The sequence below is a fragment of the Sceloporus occidentalis genome, unplaced genomic scaffold (assembly GCF_023333645.1).
Source record: "Sceloporus occidentalis isolate IW3139 unplaced genomic scaffold, rSceOcc1.0.p SCAF_83, whole genome shotgun sequence".
In the NCBI taxonomy this organism is placed as follows: domain Eukaryota; kingdom Metazoa; phylum Chordata; class Lepidosauria; order Squamata; family Phrynosomatidae; genus Sceloporus; species Sceloporus occidentalis.
In genome coordinates this window covers 569,378-590,682 of record NW_028317063.1, presented here as the reverse complement: position 1 = coordinate 590,682, position 21,305 = coordinate 569,378, and the positions used below count along the sequence as shown (strand labels likewise).

The 21,305-nt window shown below is 46.0% G+C and overlaps 1 protein-coding gene across 2 annotated transcripts; it reads right to left on the bottom strand.

Annotated features, from left to right (window-relative positions):
- Positions 1 to 47: 47 nt before the first annotated feature.
- On the bottom strand, positions 48 to 19,755 carry LOC149285162 (rab3 GTPase-activating protein catalytic subunit). Of its 2 annotated transcripts, XM_089495757.1 has the most exons (25): positions 19,738 to 19,755; positions 19,579 to 19,634; positions 17,206 to 17,281; positions 16,860 to 16,992; positions 16,387 to 16,465; positions 15,603 to 15,719; positions 13,750 to 13,915; positions 12,998 to 13,097; positions 12,727 to 12,808; positions 12,527 to 12,595; positions 12,251 to 12,324; positions 11,771 to 11,863; positions 11,420 to 11,589; positions 9,473 to 9,568; positions 8,612 to 8,784; positions 8,168 to 8,222; positions 6,867 to 7,211; positions 3,082 to 3,219; positions 2,678 to 2,905; positions 2,207 to 2,303; positions 2,023 to 2,126; positions 1,815 to 1,930; positions 1,324 to 1,426; positions 861 to 881; positions 48 to 281 (listed from the first exon to the last, which is right to left on the bottom strand). In XM_089495757.1, the coding sequence occupies exons 1-25, from the start codon at positions 19,753 to 19,755 to the stop codon at positions 48 to 50; spliced, it is 2,943 nt and encodes a 980-aa protein (XP_089351883.1). The 2 variants fall into 2 exon arrangements, with proteins under 2 accessions (XP_089351883.1, XP_089351884.1); XM_089495758.1 differs by lacking the exon at positions 861 to 881.
- Between the last annotated feature and the right edge of the window lie 1,550 nt (positions 19,756 to 21,305).

Sequence of the window (21,305 nt, the reverse complement as noted above, 5' to 3'; positions counted from 1 at the left end):
GATGCTCCTAAGTCGATGACAAAACTAGGACACTTTGGAGTGCGGCGTTAGAAGAAGGACGTGTCGGAGGAAAAAGCGCCGGCGAGCCGGAAATCGTCCTTGGTCAGGACGCTGTACATTCTCTGGGGCAGGACTTTGGAGTACGGCGCCGGCCTGGGGACGCTGGTACACAGGATGACTTCGCGGCCTGCAGGGGCAGGAAAGTCCGACCCAGAAAGTCTACGATCGTCAGAGGAGCCGGGCCTTTTGGGTTCCTCCTCAACAGGCGCCATTGTTGCAGCCTTAAATAAAAAATTATTGGTTAGCACAAAATGAAGAAGCTTGGCGTTATCAAAAATCTACAATTTTATTGCTGCCAGAGTTATACCCGAAAGGACTTCCGATGGTGAAACTATTTGGCGTAACAACACAATCAAACACAGAAGAGTAATACGGTTAACCCCTTAAGGACAATGGGTTGTCCTTAAACCCATTAAAAACAATGCATTGTCACGAAGGGGTTAAAGATATAACAAATCCCGACATTGGGGTGAACCTGAGCACTGCATTAGACGTTTACTCGCTGGGGCATTATGAATAAAAGGGTATCTAATTAATGATGGGGTGTAAATGCTCTTCTGATTCACCGTCAAGGAGAATGAAAATGGTTTCCGAAAGTCCGACGACGTACTCTTACTCAATTCTTAGCCGTTCGCGTCTCGTGAATAAATTAGTGGTTGGTAAATGTTAGCAAAATTAAAAAAAATTGTGTTTTTGGGTTAGTAGAAATGCCCGTGCATGTAAGTATTTGGGCAAACTTCAGCAGATCAGCGTCAAGGTTACTGAATGAGAGGGAATGAGGTGGAAATTCTAGTTGTTACCTCATCAGTAGATTCAGTCAGCTTGAGAAAAGGTGAGAAAAGGAAACGGAGATAAAGACAGAAACAAAATCAAGTCTAGGATGGGTAGGAAAGGGTTAGACAGGTTTTAGTACGTGCAACATGCCGTGGATTCACAAAGAATGACAGAATTACCCCATAAATAAGCTCTCAGTATGGTTAGCTAGGCATAGGCTCCCGCGTGGAGCTGGGGGCCTTCATCGGTGGTCAGTGGAGACCCTCCATGGGGATAAAATCTTCTCGCAGACACAACCCTACTAACCCTAGGAGTACAACCTCCACCGGCACCGAACCACCTATGGATGCGCGGCTTTTGCCGATCCATACGGAAATATATCAGCGGTAGGTTTACCAATGGATGAAAATATGGGTTTCTACTCGCTTTACTGGGATTTGTAGCCTGACCGCATCGGAATTCCAGCCGCACTCTTCTGCCAGATCTTACCCTCTGCGCGTTTACAAACATCTTGTGAATGATGGTTCCGGCGTGTCCTCTCCCTGCCCCGATGATCGGCACTTCCGGCTGCTCCAGCAGACAGCTCACAAACCTGTCAGAGGGGAGAAATCAAGAGATTCCTGACAAGAAGAGACGTTTTGAGCAGCGCAGCCAGATATCGATCCGGAGAGAGAAAAAAATGTATGGAAACGGTTAATCTGGCACCTGGGAAGCTGTTTGGAGCGCGTGAGACGACGAGCCCTACATATTTACAACGCGCTGATGTGGCGACGGAAGCGGATCTTCTTGGGGTTCATCAGACCTCCAAGTTTGCAGGAGGAGGATAATCGTTGCTAATGTGACTTAATGAGAGAACCGGGTGAAACCTCTAGCGCGCATGTTCAGCTACACTAATAGAACTTATCTCTTTATTAAGAGGCAGAATAAGCGTCGCCGCACGCAGCATGTATGTCGCCGCACACAGCTTGTATGTCGCCTACTTTTCAAGATCCTCCTTTTCTTCTGGATTGTCACATCGGTCGGTTCCAAACTTGGCCTTCAGCGATCGGGCTCTCGCGATGTTGGCTTCCGCGTTCAGGATCTGGCTGATGATATCCTAAAGACGACAAACGTTTTACACCAAGCCGCCGGCCGACGATCCCGAACCCCCCCCCCCCCACGACACACGGCAAGCGGCGAGATACTCACTTCCAGCTTCTTGTCGTCCGGCCCGGGAAAGCGCAGGACTTTACTGGCATGTGAGATGATTTGCTTTATCGTCCTTTTAACGGACGGAATCTCCTCGTCGGATTCTGCAGACGGCACGGGAGACGCGTGAGAAGACGCAGCTTTATTACAGTTTTATGTACTATACCGCGGGAGAGCCGCTCACCTTCTTCTTTTAACTTGAGGAGAGCAGCATGAATGACGCTCGGCAGAAGGTGTCTGGTCAGATCTGCCGGCTTCTGGACTGCAAGATAGTGCAGGACCTACAACGAAGAACCTCGTCAAGCATCGCCTCCTCCAGTCATATCACAATCACACAACTTAAAGGTCGTAGGACTTCGTGAACCCCACGGAAGAATTCAGAGCAGGACCCCCTTCTGTCCCAGTACATCGTCACTGTGCTATTATTAACTTTATATATCGACAAACAATCTTATTGTTACTTTGTATTCTTCTTTACCGAGTCATTAATGTAACAAAGTACAAGAACTGGCCAATCAGGAATCTGCGTGATATTATACACGAATTTTGGTTACTCCCATTGTACAGCGCTACGGAACTGGATGGCGCTATATAAAACAATAAATAATAATAACTTATTGATACAGAAATACCTATATATATATCATCTCCGCACCTTTTCTGCCTCTTTGGTGTCGTCAAATAAGCGCCGTTGCCTGCGCGCCGGGGTGGCCCTGGCCGTCTCCCACGCTTCCACCCACATGTTATTTGGGATTTTCATTCGGGCGCTAAGTTCTCCTTTGATCGCCACGTTGCCTTTCTCGTCGACTACTTCCTCCTCGACGTAATCGCGCGGGGAATACCACCGGACAAAGTCCTCCAAACCACAGCCAGGGTTAGCGGCCTGTTTAAAAATACAAAAAATTTATAAAAAAGGGAGAAAAGGGCAAAAAAAATTCAAATGAACGATTCCGGTATTTTATACTTTTTTTTTTTACACTGCTATGTTTAGGACTAAAAAAAAAAAAAATAGAAGATAATTATTGCCCTCGCTTTTCCACTTAAACGCAGATTTCTTACCTTAAAAGACTCCATGTCAGACAGCAGGCAGGCGCTCTGCATGCGCGCCCGGAGGTGAGCACCTTCAGCAGAGGTCCCCAATTTAGCCAGAACTTCCGACTGCTCCTCCAGCAAATCCTCGGTCATGGGTGCCGGCTCCTGGAAAAGAAGTCAAGACGAGGAGCCGTGTGAGCGGGATCCCAAAACGTACCCCCGGAGGACGTCGTTAGCGCTTCGTTAAGCTACAAACTTTAACCCTTTCAAGCTCTATACTGTTTGGAACAACAAGGGCAGCTCCACTCTCCCTATCAGCGACGAGATTTACTTTTTAATGTAAATAAAAAACAAGAATTCCAGGTCTGATAAGCGGAGATTATTTTTTTACTCCTTTTATTTGACTCGTTACGGAGCGCTCGTCGCGCTGGTTCTGTTTTTAGAGCCGTTTTACCCCGACGCAAATCTGCTCATTTTGTGGCGTTGCGTTTGACACGGAGACAGTTTGACACTTGGGGGGGGGGGGGGGTGTCGTTTGTAGCCAAAGCAGGCAGCGGTGACAGGGATTTTACTCTGAATACAGAAGGTCTGGGTTACCGAGCCGCGTGAGCTTTCAATTAGTAGAACGTCGCACACAAGGCTCCAAACCGTATTCCGGGTCGCTGCAGCCAGGGTGAGGACCTCCAGATAGAAACGGTGGCCTTGGAGCTACCTGTGGGTCGGTTGGGGGGACAGCGTGAAAATTTAAAGGGACCTCTCAGCTGACATAATGGCGGGAGCGTCCCTTTAACACGCAGAATCTTCTTTAAAAGCGCAGAAAGGCATAAAAGCAAAATTATCTGAACCTTCTGAGTGACAAAGAGCGAGGAAAGCCTTCTGAAGCCACAAGTCCCCGACCCCAGATACAAAACAAAAAAACTGAATTCTTTTTTAATGTTAAACGAGCCAAAAGAAAAATAAAGTAAAAAAAGCAGCATGAAAAATAATCTAACGGTTGATCCATAATTGTATTTAAAGCCTCCTGGGGTAAAGGTCGAGCCGAGCATGAAACGAAACATACCCCCCTTACGCCATTTCAACCAGCAGGGGGCGAAGCTGCACAAAGGTGCTTTTTTCCTGAAACCGCATGCCCGCTGATGCTAACTGTGGGGGGAGGGGGGATCTATAGGCTCTGCTTACTATGGAAAAGAATAATGCGCCAGTAAAAGTCATTGGCCTTACGTCATCATGATATATATAATAACCACAGAGGACGGAGCGGATATCGGCAGCAAAGACCCCCCGGGGACATTCGCAGGTACAAGAGAGCCTCGGCACGCTAAGCAGCTAGAAGACCCCACGTGGTTCATTTATATATATATATATATATATATATATATTGGGAATTTAATTACATTTATTTTACAGAATAGCTGCAGTATGGCCAATACTTGGGTTTGCTACACTCAGAACTCTGATACCGAGAGCTCTGAATTTAAACCCCCGATACAACTGGAACTATTACTGTTTATTATAAAAATTTAAGGTTTCACTCCGGAAATGGAAATAGGGCGACAGCTTTGGCTACAGGACTAGGAAGAGGATATTAACCCTCAAAACCACAGGGGGCCCCGACAACCGCCTGGCAACCAAAGGGTTTTGGGAAGCGCGAGGTCAGGCCTTTAAATAGGACAATTGATCTAGGTTGTTAGAACAAATGGGGTGGAGGAGCTATTGCTCCAGATTAATAGGATAAAAGACAAACAATACGGGGGCTTTCAGGGGACAGCTCCGGTGGGAGTCATTAGCGCCAGGAAATACATGACATCTCAAGCTTAGAAGCTGCCAGAGGCAGGGCACAGCGGGGCAGTCGGCGCGTATGCCACTCTGGGGTACAGTGAGACGTGCGGGTCTTGTCTGCCGACGGAGTTTTATTAGATTGCATCAAGCCGGGGAACGGAAGGCCTGGAGACAGCGGCTGAGTTACTTTTATATACAGAGATCATGGACTATTTCACAGACGTGTTATCAGCACACGTTTAATTCGGGAACAGTCTCTGCCGTAGTTAGGGCCGCCGTTGGTCACTCCGACGCCACACTTTGTATCCCCCCCATATACGCATAACATGCATTAGCATACCTGGGAACTGTATGGGTTTGACTCGGAGTCTCTGGGTGACTAATTCCTTTCCTGGGTCTCCTGGTCACTTTCTATGGGCAGGTGAGCGGGACTTAGCCACACCCACTCCCCACCCATTTCCTTTTGTATGCCTGGTGCTAGCTCCACCCCTATGACCACCCAGCAGTACCTCCACAGACAGTTATCCCCGCCCCCCTCACGAAGATCCCAGGAGAAGCAGAACAACATAAAATATTTTATCCTCCTTTTTTTATATGTCTATAAATACCAGTAGGCCACAACATCATATAAAAACTTGGTGAAGCCCCGCCCCCCAGCGACGAACCTATCACGTCCCCGGAAACAGCAGCGTCCCTCCACGGCCTGTAAAGAACACAGTCCCGTAAAAGAAACAATACAGGGACTCTCCATCGCCACCTCCTGGCCAGACACGGTTCTGCATTCAGCCACAATCATCTCGGGCAGAACGTCACCGACGATATACGAGGACAATGAACGGAGGACAAAAGTTGGTGACTTTTCTTGTCCTTTACGATTGGATGGAGTCCCAGTTTAGCTGATTTTTAACCCCTATGGGCTTCAGCTCAAGCGCAGGTACATTTATAAACGGTAAGCGCGTCAAATGAAAGGTTTACTCGCAAATTGGTTTCCCTATAGCTTCTGAGGTTTGTGTCGGCTAATTATCCGCATTGTTTCTCTCTCCGGAGGAAGGTAATTTATAACTGTCACAACACCCCCTGACAATGTCACTTACAGAGGGGGCTGCCTTATGAATTACATATAATTGGGTTGTCGACGGCTTTGTGAATTAAATAAAGCAGAAAATTTCACATAACGGCGTAATCCTCCTGCAGCTTCACCTGAAAATGTGATGCAAACTCGAAAAACACAAGCAAACCCCCCAAAAACCGCTACACATCTTTAATTATAATTTTGCTAATTAGGGGTTATGGAAGTGCCGGTGATTATCGAGAGACCATTTCACCCAAATTAATAGCCATGCTTTCCGGGGGATATCAGCCATAGACCAAAACTGGGATCCCCTCTGTTGTCCTTATAATTGCCACAAGCGGCACAAATGCTGATGGGTATTTCGTGGGTCGGGGGGGGGATTTAATTGCTGTCTCTTTCATAGGGTGGAATCTCTTGTTACTCCCAACAGTAAAGGCGAGTCTCGAGGTGGACCTCCTCGTTAACTATACCAAAAGGGATACCGAGTGCACCTCACTGCGGCCCAGGAGGGCCAAATCATTTGCCTCTTTTTCGTGGTTGGGAGCAGTCTGATATAATGGAGATTCTTCCTCTGTAATGCCAAGTCAGCTGAAATGTGCTGGGATTTGCAGCAGGCTGGGTGATTTAAGCGCCGTCCGCTCTCAGCTGAACCAGGTTCACCCTTTTGTGATTGTGATAAATATATATTGCCCCAAATATTTCAAAGTGACTTCTAAAGATGGGACTGCTGAGATCTTAAAAGCGTGGGCATCTACACCTTATTCTAATAATGCTGGCACATTTAAAATGATCACAAACTTCTTTATGATGGATACAAAAATAACACTTTTTTCAGTAAGCTGTGGGGCATATTGGTCAAAATAAATGAGAAAGGAAACAAATTAACTACTAGGATAAAAAGGACAAAAGTACCAGGCCACTGCATTTGTTTTGCATTTACAACAAGTAAAGGAGGCACTACCTGTGTTACCGGGACATAGAGCGGTTCCCCTGTGCTTAACAACTTCAGGTTCCCAGACTGATACAAACGCCCTTCTGGTTTCAGCATCGCAGTCTCCTTTGAGTTGTCTTTGGCTGATGTCTTCCTCACAACCTCCTGTCCGCTCTCTCTTAATTCCTCTGTGTCGCTGTGACACTCAAAGAACTCATCCTCACTGTCACTCCAGGAATCCCAGGACTTTCCCACTTCGTACTTGGTTTCCCCTGGATCCCTTGCGCTGGGTGAAGGGTCGCTGGAGCTGTCTGCACCTATCCCCTTTTTACCATAATCACGTGCCTTCTTTCTTTCAATGCAGCAGTTCAACATCTGGGGAACAAAAAGAGAATCAGATTTTGGTGGAGAGGCTGCTGGATAGTGTTATGTGCAGGGTCGTGAGGCTCTGCTGGATAGTGTTATGTGCGGGGTAGAGAGGCTGCTGGTTAGTGTTATGTGCAGGATGGGGAGGCTGCTGGATAGTGTTATGTGCAGGGTGGAGAGGCTGCTGGATAGTGTTATGTGCAGGATGGGGAGGCTCTGCTGGATAGTGTTATGTGCAGGGTGGAAAGGCTGCTGGATAGTGTTATGTGCAGGGTGGAGAGGCTGCTGGATAGTGTTATGTGCGGGGTGGAGAGGCTGCTGGATAGTGTTATGTGCAGGGTGGAGAGGCTGCTGGATAGTGTTATGGGCGGGGTGGAGAGGCTGCTGGATAGTGTTATGTGCGGGGTAGAGAGGCTGCTGGATAGTGTTATGTGCAGGGTGGAGAGGCTGCTGGATAGTGTTATGTCCGGGGTAGAGAGGCTGCTGGATAGTGTTATGTGCAGGATTGGGAGGCTCTGCTGGATAGTGTTATGTGCGGGGTACAGAGGCTGCTGGATAGTGTTATGTGCGGGGTAGAGAGGCTGCTGGATAGTGTTATGTGCAGGGTGGGGAGGCTGCTGGATAGTGTTATGTGCAGGGTGGAGAGGCTGCTGGATAGTGTTATGGGCGGGGTGGAGAGGCTGCTGGATAGTGTTATGTGCGGGGTAGAGAGGCTGCTGGATAGTGTTATGTGCCGGTTGGAGAGGCTGCTGGATAGTGTTATGTGCAGGATTGGGAGGCTCTGCTGGATAGTGTTATGTGCGGGGTACAGAGGCTGCTGGATAGTGTTATGTGCGGGGTAGAGAGGCTGCTGGATAGTGTTATGTGCGGGGTAGAGAGGCTGTTGGATAGTGTTGTGTGCAGGCTGGTGAGGCTCTGCTGGATAATAATATGATACAAGCATGCACAGCAAATGAATAACTTACCTGGAGCTTCTGATGCAGCAAACAACACTTGAGATCTGGGGGTCCACCTGCTAGCCTAGACGATACATTAAATTTAATAAATTCAGTAAATGCTATGACTAAAATGCTGAAGATTTTTGCTTTAAGACAAGCACTTATTGAGCTCAAACTGGTAGACAAGCAATCAATTGTTGTTTAGACAAAGACAGAATCAATAAGCTCAGGTCTATCACCCCAGGTGGACACACAATCAGCTCAGGGAAATTCACCCAACTGACAAAAATGGCAGCCTTGAGGCTGCAGATCTAAGAAATTTATTCGGACGTTAACCTGCACAGCTTTATACAGCACTGGATTTAAGGCTCCAAGAAAAATATTGCTCGATGGGACTTCCCCTTCGAATAAATGGAGATGAACGCGTGATTCTGATTCTAGAATTAAAGGACGTGTTTGAAAGATGCTCACCCTGGGACCAGAACGTTGTTCTCCCACCTATACCGCATCTCCAGCACAAACTCCTGCCACAGATGGGCAACCCCTCTCATCCCTCCGTGGTAGAAGTTGACCATACAGAGACACAGGGCCAGCTTGTACGTCAGGCTGTCCGGAGGGGCCGACTTCAGCTGGCTGTAAAGGTTCTGTGAGCACAAAGCAACAATCAGAATGCGCATCTATAATCTCGACATATTAATGGGCTAAAAATATGTCAGGATGAACTGAAGCATTGGAATTAGTAAATCAAATAGCCGAAAACAGATGGCGTATATTAAACAAGATCTGAACGGAACGTCTGGGGAATAAAACAATTGTCATTTCAATGAGATGATTGTATTACATTATTCGTTTATAGTATATATGTATAATATATTTATAATATATTGAACTAAATTCTATTTTTTTTTTGGTCTAAGTCACAGACATCTAAACGCTGATCTTTGGCGGCTTATTAAGCGCCGTTCAACCAGGTCCAAAAACCATGGCATTTGAACTTAACCCTTTAAGGAATTAACCATATAAAAGGACAACAGAAGGACAGCTAACTAGAAATAACCGCAGAGCTGTTAGATTAAACCTCATGGAGGAAAAAGCTGGCAGGAGTCTCGCATCAGCTACCCGGAGTTTTATCCGCCGATAAAGCAATAACTATAGACCCAGAGTGCATGAAATAACAATGGCATCTCTTTAATGTCTTTCCCCCCCTTTACGGTGGATCAGATTTTTTCCCATATTACTGTGGCTATCAAAGAGAAGCTGCCGGGTCCTCCTCTATTTTCCCGGTACACGCACCCCCTGCTCTGAAATTTTAATTTATCGGTAAAAACGTACATAGTCTTCACTCTCGGGCTGAGATGAGATGTTTCCAGCGAAGGTGCTCTGCTTCACTTCTGATCCATCAAGCAATTTAGCATCGGGGAAGAGGAACTGGTTGTGAAAGAAAAAAGTACATTGTGAGGTCCACCGACAACATAAACCACTATTAAATCTAAGGAAATGGTCTCAAAATGCATTCAATTATAACACAAAAGGCATTTGAAATAAAAATGGCAAAGAATTGTGCGGATTTTTGCAAATACCGTATTGGCTCGGATATAGGTCGCCCCCTAAAAGTTTGGTGCTTTTTTAAAGAAAGTTTTTTTCTTTAAAAAAGCACCAAAAAAACATGCTGCCACTCTGCCCCCCCCTTCGAGATATGCTGCCACTGTCCCCCCCCCCGAGATATGCTGCCACTGTCCCCCCCCCGAGATATGCTGCCACTGCCCCCCCGAGATATGCTGCTCCCCCCCAAGATATGCTCCCACTATTCTCCCCCCCCCGAGATATGCTGCCACTCTGTCCCCCCCAGACTTACCAGAGCAGACTCCCGGGTGTCTTGCGGGGCCGGCGGGGGACATCTACGCAATACGCGTATACAACTTCCGGTGCTGGCACATCCGCTGAGTCCCGGCACCGGAAGTTGTATACGCGTATTGCGTAGATGTCCCCCGCCGGCCCCGCAAGACACCCGGGAGTCTGCTCTGGTAAGTCGGGGGGGGGGGGGCAGAGGTAAAACGCATCGTGCGGACGGTCACCTGCTGCGGCGATGCGGGTAAACAACCTCAGCTGCCGGTGACCGTCCGCACGATGCGCTTAGACAACCTTCCGTGCCGGCACCCCCCCCCCCGTGGAAAGTGCTGGCAGGGGAGGCTGTCTGAGCGTATCAGAGAGTAGGTCCCCTGCACGGCTGCGGGGGATCTTTATCCTAACCCTGCTGCCTGTTGGGCGTCGGGCGCTAGACCCCGAATATAGGCCGCACCCCCACTTTAAAGACTTAAAGTGGGGGAAAAAAGTGCGGCCTATATTCGAGCCAATACGGTAATTCCTTTAATGTTTTTTTAATGTAACCACAAGGAAAATTAACAAGGAAATGGATTTTTTTTAGCATTGTGTGAAAACCAATTAGTCCTATCTACAAAATACTCGTTAAAAAGGGTGTTTATGCTACGATAACATTACTGGTTCTGACGTTTCTACCTTTTTTTATGCCAGGATCATTTGTCGGACATACAGATAAAGCCACATCCCAAAGTATGGCGACACGCTATCTCTGCCATTGTCTCCATGTCTCACGGACTATTGTTATGGAGGGCACGGACCCAAGATGAGGTTATGAGGACTGGACTGGATCCTAAATTCCCATCTAACCGAGATATTTTGCTATTTTGAGGGTTGCTGCAAAATATTACGATTTCCCCCGAACAGAAACTTCAAATTATCTGTCAGAGATGAAGATAAGAAAGATGACATAGGGGTCTATTCACTAAAGAGAAGCTTCACGGAGCAGAAGACTTCAATGCCCCAGTATCACTATGCATTATCAAAGGGCAATCCCCAGCATGATTCTCCTGCAAGAAGGAATAAGCAGGCCCTGTATAATGCATAGTTAAATTGTTTTAAGAATTATATGTATGATTATTTAAGTATCACACAAGGCGCCAGCTCGTCTCCTGTTGCAGGAAAAGCTCTCTGGTATTTACCCTTCATAACGCAGAGTGATATCTGGGAGTTTTTAGTGAACAGGCCCAGAAAAGGCTGTCAGATTTCACTCATCCATTAGATAGGCTGTTAACAAGGTAAACAACAGATATGATTAATTCGCACTCAGGCGACGCTACGACACCTGCTAATTAACACATGAATTACTTGCTAAGCTGCATTTCTTAAAATAAGGGTCACAATAAAAATACACAGAAAATGGAAAGGAGAGAAAAAAAAAAGTTCTGTTTGGGAACCTACAAATAAGATGGCGTTCAGGACGTCATTACTGAGAGGCGACTCGTCTGCTCCGCGGTGCTTACGGATTTTTTTCTTAGCGCTGTGGACCATGCTGGTAACCGACAGCTTGTGAATGGGGACCGGAGCTGGCTCGGTCAATTTGGATAGCGCTTGGCTTATATCGGCCGTCTCTGTGTGAAGAAAACGTTAATATTTATTTTACGGGAACAGATTTTAATTCAGTTTACAGAACAATGCCTATAATATACATTTCACCATTTTGCTGGGCGTAGCTGTGCCCATCAGGCATTCTAGGCGCACCTTTAACTCTTATGAGCTGCTATCAACGTACTTTGACACAAACTCTGTTACCTTTTCCATTGTCGTCAAAGGCAGATCTTCCCAGGAGCTCATCAGTGGACTCTTTCCGCCGACAAAGTTTAAAGAACTCAGAAACAAAATCACCTGTCAGATCAAAATGTACTTATTTAGTTAATAAGTCAGTTTCTGGCTCTTTAAACTCCAAGCTCATTAATCTAAAACACGGTGGGGACCACAAGGAGGCGTTTCATACAACACCATCTGATGTGTGTCCACAGAAATGTTTCAGACGGGTGCAAAGATTAAAAACATCCTGGAATCGCATTGTTGGCGTCCGTAGGAACATGTAATACAGGGGCGTCCAACCTGTGGCCCTCCAGCTGTAGCAGGACTACATCTCCCATCCTCCCCAGCTACTGAGCATTATGGGAGATGTAGTCATGCAGCAGCTGGAGGGCCGCAGGTTGGACGCCCCTGATGTAATATATATATTTTCAGAGGTCTATTAAGTTCAAAAACATGGTCACTTACCCAGCAAACACTGAGGATTATCGGCTTTCCTAACGCGGACAGACCATTGGGGAGCCTGGAGTGGATCAAGGTCTCTATGAAAATGATTAATGGTTAATAACAAGCAAACAAAAGTTGGAAATACATGTTTTTGACAGCATGGAAAGGACAACCCTTGGTCAAGAGGAGACATTTCCATTTTTAGCTGCGCCAGCGATCGGACGGGGCAAACCTGACTGTCTGTACCTCATCATATTGAAGGTGTTATCAGAGTTCTACGAATGCTCTACAACTTACGAGTACACATCGTTGTCCACAATGATCCCTTCCGTAAGACAAGGCCAGGTTGTTGCTAAATGAAGTTCACTAAGAAAAAAAAAAAACCCCAAACATATGGCGTTATCAGTAAAAAGCCGCAGAACCATGATATCATTTTAAGTTTCAGAACAGGATTTACTTCCATAGGTGACTTTATATACGTTTTATGAGGTCCTCACCTTATTGGGTCTTCGCAGGCACCAAAGGGAAGCTTCCCAAACTCCAGCCCTCCGACCTCTCCTCCAACTAACGCATCTATATCTGAAAATAATAAATAATACATTTAATAAAATGCCAGACGCAGAACATCGCTCCATTCCTTATAAAAGCCTCCTAGGAAAGTAATGACTTAACGGTAATCTATGCATGGTTTATCGACTGATAAAATACGCACACGAAACTAAGACAGACGTTACGGAGCATCAAGTGATGTAGTCCAAAATACCCCACCTGGAGGCTGCTGGGGCCAGAAATACTGCTGCCAGTCTTGTAAGATGTAAGTGAATCGGATGGAGATATTCACAGGGGGGAGCGAGGTCAGAGGACATCCCTGCGGATCGGAAAACGACATGAATGAAATAGAAAGCCTGCAGTAACGCATCATGATACACATAATGATATTATCCACCCGTTGTACAGCGCTACGGAATTTGATGGCGCTATATATAAAACAATAAATAATAATATACATGTCAGACATTTAAAGTGACACTTTTTATAAGGTTTGCAACAAAATGTCCTTTCTTTAGACCAGGTAATAGAGTAGAGAAACTTGTTACATTATTCCAGGTCCAAAAGTGACCCCCCCATCCAGGTAAGTAAAGCGAGTCTTGCTTCGCCTAGAAATAAAGCATGTGCACGTACTTTCTTCCTGAACAGCTGCACGTGTCAGATCCTGGAAGGAGGTTATCGAGTGATTCTGCAAAGTGTTTCTATATGACCTCAAAAAGCAAGAACCTCCCTTAAAAATACCACGACTATTTAATGAGTACAGGCACAGGGAGAAAGACTGTGGGGGCAGAACTGCTAAACACCACTTACAAGCCTTATAACCCGGGTCACACAAGCGCCTCAATAGCCGAAGGCAGCAAAAAAGGCTTATTTCTGCTTGGCTTTGCCTTTGTCTGCTCTCTGTACACATTTTTCATCTTCTACTACTCGAGGATTTTTTGAGGAAAAACAAGCTCGTTATAGTTACGTACAATTTTGGCTTTGAAGATGTCGAGGAGTCCTGATAAATGCGTGTACTGATTGGGCACTTTCCGCAGATGAACCATCTCAAAGTCCGTGCGAACCCCGGGTCCTTGGCATTCTCCCACATACAGCTTTCTCCATTTCTGATGAATTTGCACAAAAAGTGGAACCTGGCTGAAAAACAACAAGCAAACAAATAAATTCTTACAATGACGTAAACACACTTAATTCAACGCCCGGACTTTTAAACCGAGCGAATTAATGATTTGTTGTTTTTTTTTAAGTATTTTTATTTCTTGGAATACATGGGCAGTGTCACAAATCACAGCGTTCTACCTCAAAGCAGAAAAAGAAAATGGTAAAAAATGTCATTTTGAAAACACATTACGCATAAATCACAACCAGTCTAACGATATCAGTTACTCTTCCTTAATTAAAAAGAAAATGAATCTACTAGTTCAGCAGTTTTAAAAATCAGAATCTAAAGGTCAAATAGAATAAGGCAATCGCAAGGCACGTGTTCGCCCTCGTGGAAATATAGGGGGACTTTTAATTAAACCCTTTCAGTGCCAGAAGCAAATGTGTATACCTACTAATCCTGCAGACCCCCGTCATACTGAGCAAATAGATATCACAGAAATGGTTTTTTCCCTTTTAAATTATTAACTCATAATAATAATTTGATTAATAAGCAAAGCAATGACACCCCCATGGGACACAGAGGGTTAAGCGCCCTCTGTGAAGAACTCACGTTTTTAGCATATTTTAGGTTACTATCCCAGCACTTTTTATAAATTAAATTATGTGCATATTTAACTAGGATAGGAGAGCAGCCCTGAAGCAAAAGCCATCCACGTTATTCCCTTGGGTTCTGATGTGGCAGCTGTAATAAAATATAATGCATCCTTGTTATTTATAGATCCTGTGACAAAAATATGATTCATTAAGCAAGAGAAATAATAGCCAGGGGTCTCGGGAAGAGAGGTAAGAGATACTCGGCAATCAAGACTAAAAACTCCAGAGGATAACCCGGCGTATTTACCCCTGAGCCAGCTGATGAAAAGCCCTGCGGGGGTTTCAAACATCTCATGGGCTAAAAGTCTGCAGAAAAAAATTGCAATTCACGCCTATGGATTCTCCCTATTTTCTAATTCTAAAACTAACTTTTAATTGCAAAACTTTATGGCCGGGATATAATATTGGTCATTATTGTGGCACGTTTTTTTTTCTCTCCTACAGACCATCAATTGGCTCTTCAACTGTTTTGGAACTCCTACTCCCATGATGCCCAGTAAACATTCTTAATTAAAAGGAGGGAGTCTATGGCTAGCTAAGCGTCATAGGGCTGCGGATCCTTTCAGGCTGCCCCCCGATTTAATCCAACAGCTGAAACAAACGTATTTTTTTTCAGGTGCCAGATAGCAGCATTTCGATTCAGCCCATCTTATCCATAAGGCTTAACGTAAATGTTCTGATTTCCAGTAGCATTTGGTATTCTAGAGAAGGTTTTGCAAGGGAAGGAAGAACCTGTTTGGACGCCATCAGAAGGAAGCAAACAATGAGCCAGCCGGGCAGTAACATCGTCTTCCCAATAGAAAGTTATGCCTGATGATTTGAGATCCTTGCAATTCCATCAGTATGGCAGTACACCCTGTCCTACAGTAGAGGGCGCCATTGCGCAGTTAAAGAATTCCTGCCCTTCGATATAGATGGTAGAACTTGTAACCATGAAGTCAAGTAAAGGCATCTGTAAACCTCTTGGAAGAACCCGGCCTTGAGAGGTAGCATTGCGAGTCAGTGTAAGCTGTGGGGGAGAAAGCCGAGGATGATAGACATGGATGCGTTACTGTACAGAACTCACCATCCTGTGTTTCCTAAAGCAATGGAAATCGAACTCAGCAGAAGGTTGCACTTGGATTCACTGATGATGGCATCGTTAGCAGCCGGAGTAATCACCACAAACTCACGCAGCCCGTACCTGTCGGCCAAAAATGAACGTGTCCTCACATCAGAAACATAGAATCTGCCGGCGGATCGGCCCTATTCAGATTCAGGAGCCATATGCCTATCCCATGCATGTTTAAATCCCGTCAGTGTATTAGCTTCTACCACTTCTGCTGGGAGGCTGAAGGACCCTTGCCACTCTGCCCCCCAAATATGCCACTCTGCATCCCCAGCTTGCCCCCCATGCTCCATACTCCCTGGTGTCTAGCAGGGGCAGCCGGTGAAGGTCTGCGTGATGCGCGTAGACAACCTCTGCTGCTGCCCGGCTCTTCCGCCGGGGCTTCTATGATGGTGTGCTGGAAGGTCATGTCACGCCGGGGCTCGGTCATAGAAACCCTGGCACTTAACGGAGGTTGCAAAAGAGGAGGATTCAGGTCCCCTGCAGCGCTGCGGGGGATCTAGATCTTAGTCTTATAGTCAGACCTCTATTTGAGGTCGGATTATAAAACAACCTCGAATAGAAGACGCGGGTTATTTTTCAGAGTATTTGCTCTTATATTTGAGGAAATACGGTATATTTTTATGCTTGGTCTTCATGGCTCCTTTCAAAGGGGATTCTAATAAAGGACTCTTCACGCTCTGTAGCGAGCATTTCATTGCAAGAAGGACTGGTCCATCCGGGATAGAATGTATATACGTACCATCGGACCAGGCAGTGAGCGACTGGCGGAAAGTCGTTGTTTGTGGAGAGCAGATCTTGCATACAGACGGGGAGGGATTCTGGAAAACATAATGTATCTGTGTCTTTATAGAGGTCTAGAAAGTTAGCCGATTCTCACCAAATACCCCAGAACAACAGAACATCATTAAAAAAAGTGAAGAGAAGCAAGCATGTCCGTTACTGAAATAGGAAGGAGTTAGTGAAACGGCTTCTAGAAGCTGCATGGATTTTCCCCACTGGGTATATTTCTAGATATGAACCGGGATAACCAAGATTTTTCAATATTCAGAGAGAAGGTGGGATAAAGGACAAGGCACAGCCGCGCCATAACACAGCTGATAACCAATGCTTATAAAAGTACGGCGCAGCCTCGGTACCCCAGAAATCCTTCTCATCTAAAAGTTTCCTTTTATTTGGCTCTTTTTTTGAGATATTTTTTTTTGTAATACTCACCTTCCCCCGAGTCTTCCAGCTCTTCCTTCTCGCACGTTTCCTGAACCAGATAATGATGTCGGACGCTGAACTTAAAGTCTGCAAACGAAACTTCATCTCCTTTCTCTTCCCAAACGCCGGTGGTAAATTCACCCTGAAATGATTACCTTGTAGTTACCGCGATGCAGAACATGGAGATTAAAACACGATTCCGTACGGGGCCGCCGTTGAAACGGTACAATAGCCCATTGATATACAGATATATATATATATATATATATATAGTAAATGGGGTCATGTGAGTTGAGAGGCGACAGTTAAATCTCTAATTGTCTAATAAATCAGGAGAACGAGTAGCGAGACGCACCTTCTCTGGTGGTTTCCTTGACGATTGCCCAATTAATTTCCAGTCATTCAGAGCCTCTTCGACTTTGGAAACAAACCTGCAAACAGAAAATCGAGATAACGTTTCCAGGAGCCCCGGAGAGACTTCTCTGAGAGGGGCCACGCTGGCCCTCGGCTAACGCGGCAATTAAACGCTGACCAGTAACTTGGTCTATTCCTTCCGCAATACAAATCCCACAATGCCGAGGCAGATACGGCGCGTCACGTCTCAGGATCCGAAGAACAGGAAGAGACGGGAAATATTCTAAGAAACGTTATTATCCACCAGATATTTCTCACTGACTGCTTATGTGTATTTTTTCTGAATTCTCCATTCCCTCAATTTCTCAACGGCCAGGCTGGTAATGGGGGGTATTAATGATTAGGCTGGTGATGGGGGGTATTAATGATTAGGCTGGTGATGGGGGGTATTAATGATTAGGCTGGTGATGGGGGGTATTAATGATTAGGCTGGTGACGGGGGTATTAATGATTAGGCTGGTGATGGGGGGTATTAATGATTAGGCTGGTGATGGGGGGGTATTAATGATTAGGCTGGTGATGGGGGGTATTAATGATTAGGCTGGTGATGGGGGGTATTAATGATTAGGCTGGTGATGGGGGGTATTAATGATTAGGCTGGTGACGGGGGTATTAATGATTAGGCTGGTGATGGGGGGTATTAATGATTAGGCTGGTGATGGGGGGTATTAATGATTAGGCTGGTGATGGGGGGTATTAATGATTAGGCTGGTGATGGGGGGTATTAATGATTAGGCTGGTGATGGGGGGTATTAATGATTAGGCTGGTGATGGGGGGTATTAATGATTAGGCTGGTGATGGGGGGTATTAATGATTAGGCTGGTGATGGGGGGTATTAATGATTAGGCTGGTGATGGGGGGTATTAATGATTAGGCTGGTGATGGGGGGTATTAATGATTAGGCTGGTGACGGGGGTATTAATGATTAGGCTGGTGACGGGGGTATTAATGATTAGGCTGGTGATGGGGGGTATTAATGATTAGGCTGGTGATGGGGGGTATTAATGATTAGGCTGGTGATGGGGAGTATTAATGATTAGGCTGGTGATGGGGGGTATTAATGATTAGGCTGGTGATGGGGGGCATTAATGATTAGGCTGGTGATGGGGGGTATTAATGATTAGGCTGGTGATGGGGGGGTATTAATGATTAGGCTGGTGACGGGGGTATTAATGATTAGGCTGGTGATGGGGGTATTAATGATTAGGCTGGTGATGGGGGGTATTAATGATTAGGCTGGTGATGGGGGGTATTAATGATTAGGCTGGTGATGGGGGTATTAATGATTAGGCTGGTGATGGGGGGTATTAATGATTAGGCTGGTGACGGGGGTATTAATGATTAGGCTGGTGATGGGGGGTATTAATGATTAGGCTGGTGATGGGGGGTATTAATGATTAGGCTGGTGATGGGGGGTATTAATGATTAGGCTGGTGATGGGGGGTATTAATGATTAGGCTGGTGATGGGGGGGTATTAATGATTAGGCTGGTGATGGGGGGTATTAATGATTAGGCTGGTGACGGGGGTATTAATGATTAGGCTGGTGATGGGGGGTATTAATGATTAGGCTGGTGATGGGGGGTATTAATGATTAGGCTGGTGATGGGGGGGTATTAATGATTAGGCTGGTGATGGGGGGTATTAATGATTAGGCTGGTAATGGGGGGTATTAATGATTAGGCTGGTGATGGGGGGGTATTAATGATTAGGCTGGTGACGGGGGTATTAATGATTAGGCTGGTAATGGGGGGTATTAATGATTAGGCTGGTGATGGGGGTATTAATGATTAGGCTGGTGATGGGGGGTATTAATGATTAGGCTGGTGATGGGGGGTATTAATGATTAGGCTGGTGATGGGGGGTATTAATGATTAGGCTGGTGATGGGGGGTATTAATGATTAGGCTGGTGATGGGGGGTATTAATGATTAGGCTGGTGATGGGGGGTATTAATGATTAGGCTGGTGATGGGGGTATTAATGATTAGGCTGGTGATGGGGGTATTAATGATTAGGCTGGTGATGGGGGGGTATTAATGATTAGGCTGGTGATGGGGGGTATTAATGATTAGGCTGGTGATGGGGGGTATTAATGATTAGGCTGGTGATGGGGGGTATTAATGATTAGGCTGGTGATGGGGGGTATTAATGATTAGGCTGGTGATGGGGGGTATTAATGATTAGGCTGGTGATGGGGGTATTAATGATAAGGTTGGTGATGGGGGTATTAATGATAAGGTTGGTGTTGGTGGGTATAGATACCCCCAGCTGGTGATGCCCCCGGGTGTGCTGCCAGGGCAGGGTCTCACCTACCTCTCCCATTCGGAGGCTGTGGTAAAGTCTGTGATCTCAAACACCTCGGACTCGGGCTGTCGGGGCAGAACACACACAAACAGGGGTTAATGTCAATAACGGCGGGCACAGGGGCGGGCAAGAGGGCTGATGACGTGCCAGTCACAGCTGGAAACTCACATCACTGTCAGCCGCCATCTTGGGAGAACGGTGACGTCAGCGCGGGGCATGTCGGGAAACCGGAACTAGAAGAAAACATTGCGGAATGAGCTGGGAATACGCAGCACGGAGATACCGGACAGGGGCGACAACAGCACTGGGGCGGTGGACAGGGGCAACAACAGCACTGGGGCTGTGGACAGGAGCAACAACAGCACTGGGGCTGTGGACAGGGGCAATAACAAGCATGATGAGATTGTATAGTGGCAATAACACGACGATGGGCAGAGTCAGTAATATGAAGTGGAACAGTAGGAATAATTACATGGTGTAAGGGGAGAACCTATCAAGTACCCCAATTTAGGAGGCACCGTCTCTTTTTTCTCCCCTGATGCCCCTCTTTTCTAGGAGGTCAGAATGTTTGCTGGGTATGAGGGGATCGCAGGGTTCTACAGCCCTAAAAGCCCCGATAATGTGTATAGAAACAGCAGAGAACGGCTTTATAAATTAAACGGGTAAATCAAACCTGTTGTTCTAAATTTTCATGTTTCCTGTTTATTTTATATTAAAAACAATCTACATAATTCGATCCCTTATTAAGAGGCGCTATTAACCCTCCCGCTCCCGTCTGTAACTAAATAAATGCAGAAAATGTAATTTATTTATATTAAAGAATATTTCCTCTAAAGTGTTTCACCTGAGACCTCGGTTTGTGTTTAAGAAAGTTTGGAGCAAAATGTATTCCTGCCCCAGGATTCCTTATCATGCGGTCGGTGCAGGGAAAGTTCCCTCCTCGGCGCGGTGGATGAGAGAGATGGGAGTGATGTCATAGCGATTAATGGGTTAATAAGATCTTTGGCGCTGTAGAAGATCTTACGGCATTTGCTTCGTGGCACAAAATAACCAAATCTTCCGTATGGCCGGAGAATGTCCAATCCAGTGCCTCTACCCTACGCCAAGGCCGGAGAGCCAGGGATTATGGGTAATGGGTGACCAATTGAAAGAAGTTCACACAAGCAGGAACCCTGGCGCTGTATACAGTAATAACCCCCCCAGCACTGTATACAGTAATAACCCCCAGCGCTGTATACAGTAATAACACCCCAGCGCTGTATACAGTAATATAACCCCCAGCACTGTATACAGTAATATAACCCAGCGCTGTATACGGTAATATAACCCCCAGCGCTGTATACGGTAATATAACCCCCAGCGCTGTATACAGTAATAACCCCCAGCGCTGTATACAGTAATATCACCCAGCGCTGTATACAGTAATATAACCCCCAGCGCCGTATACAGTAATATCACCCCCAGTGCCGTATACAGTAATATCACCCCCAGCGCTGTATACAGTAATATAACCCCCCAGCGCTTTATACAGTAATAGCCCCCAGCACTGTATACAGTAATATAACCCCCCAGCACTGTATACAGTAATATAACCCCCCAGCGCTGTATACAGTAATATCACCCAGCGCTGTATACAGTAATATAACCCCCAGCGCTGTATACAGTAATAACCCCCTGCGCTGTATACAGTAATAACCCCCCCAGCGCTGTATACAGTAATATCACCCAGCGCTGTA

Bases quoted from the DNA above. Each gene is read 5' to 3' on its own strand.
- LOC149285162 (XM_089495757.1), bottom strand. The intron at 13,916-15,602 runs GTGAGTTCTGTA...GTTGTTTTTCAG, and splicing joins GCTTTAGGAAACACAGGATG to CCAGGTTCCACTTTTTGTGC. The intron at 13,098-13,749 runs GTACGTAACTAT...TCCGATCCGCAG, and splicing joins ACATCTTCAAAGCCAAAATT to GGATGTCCTCTGACCTCGCT.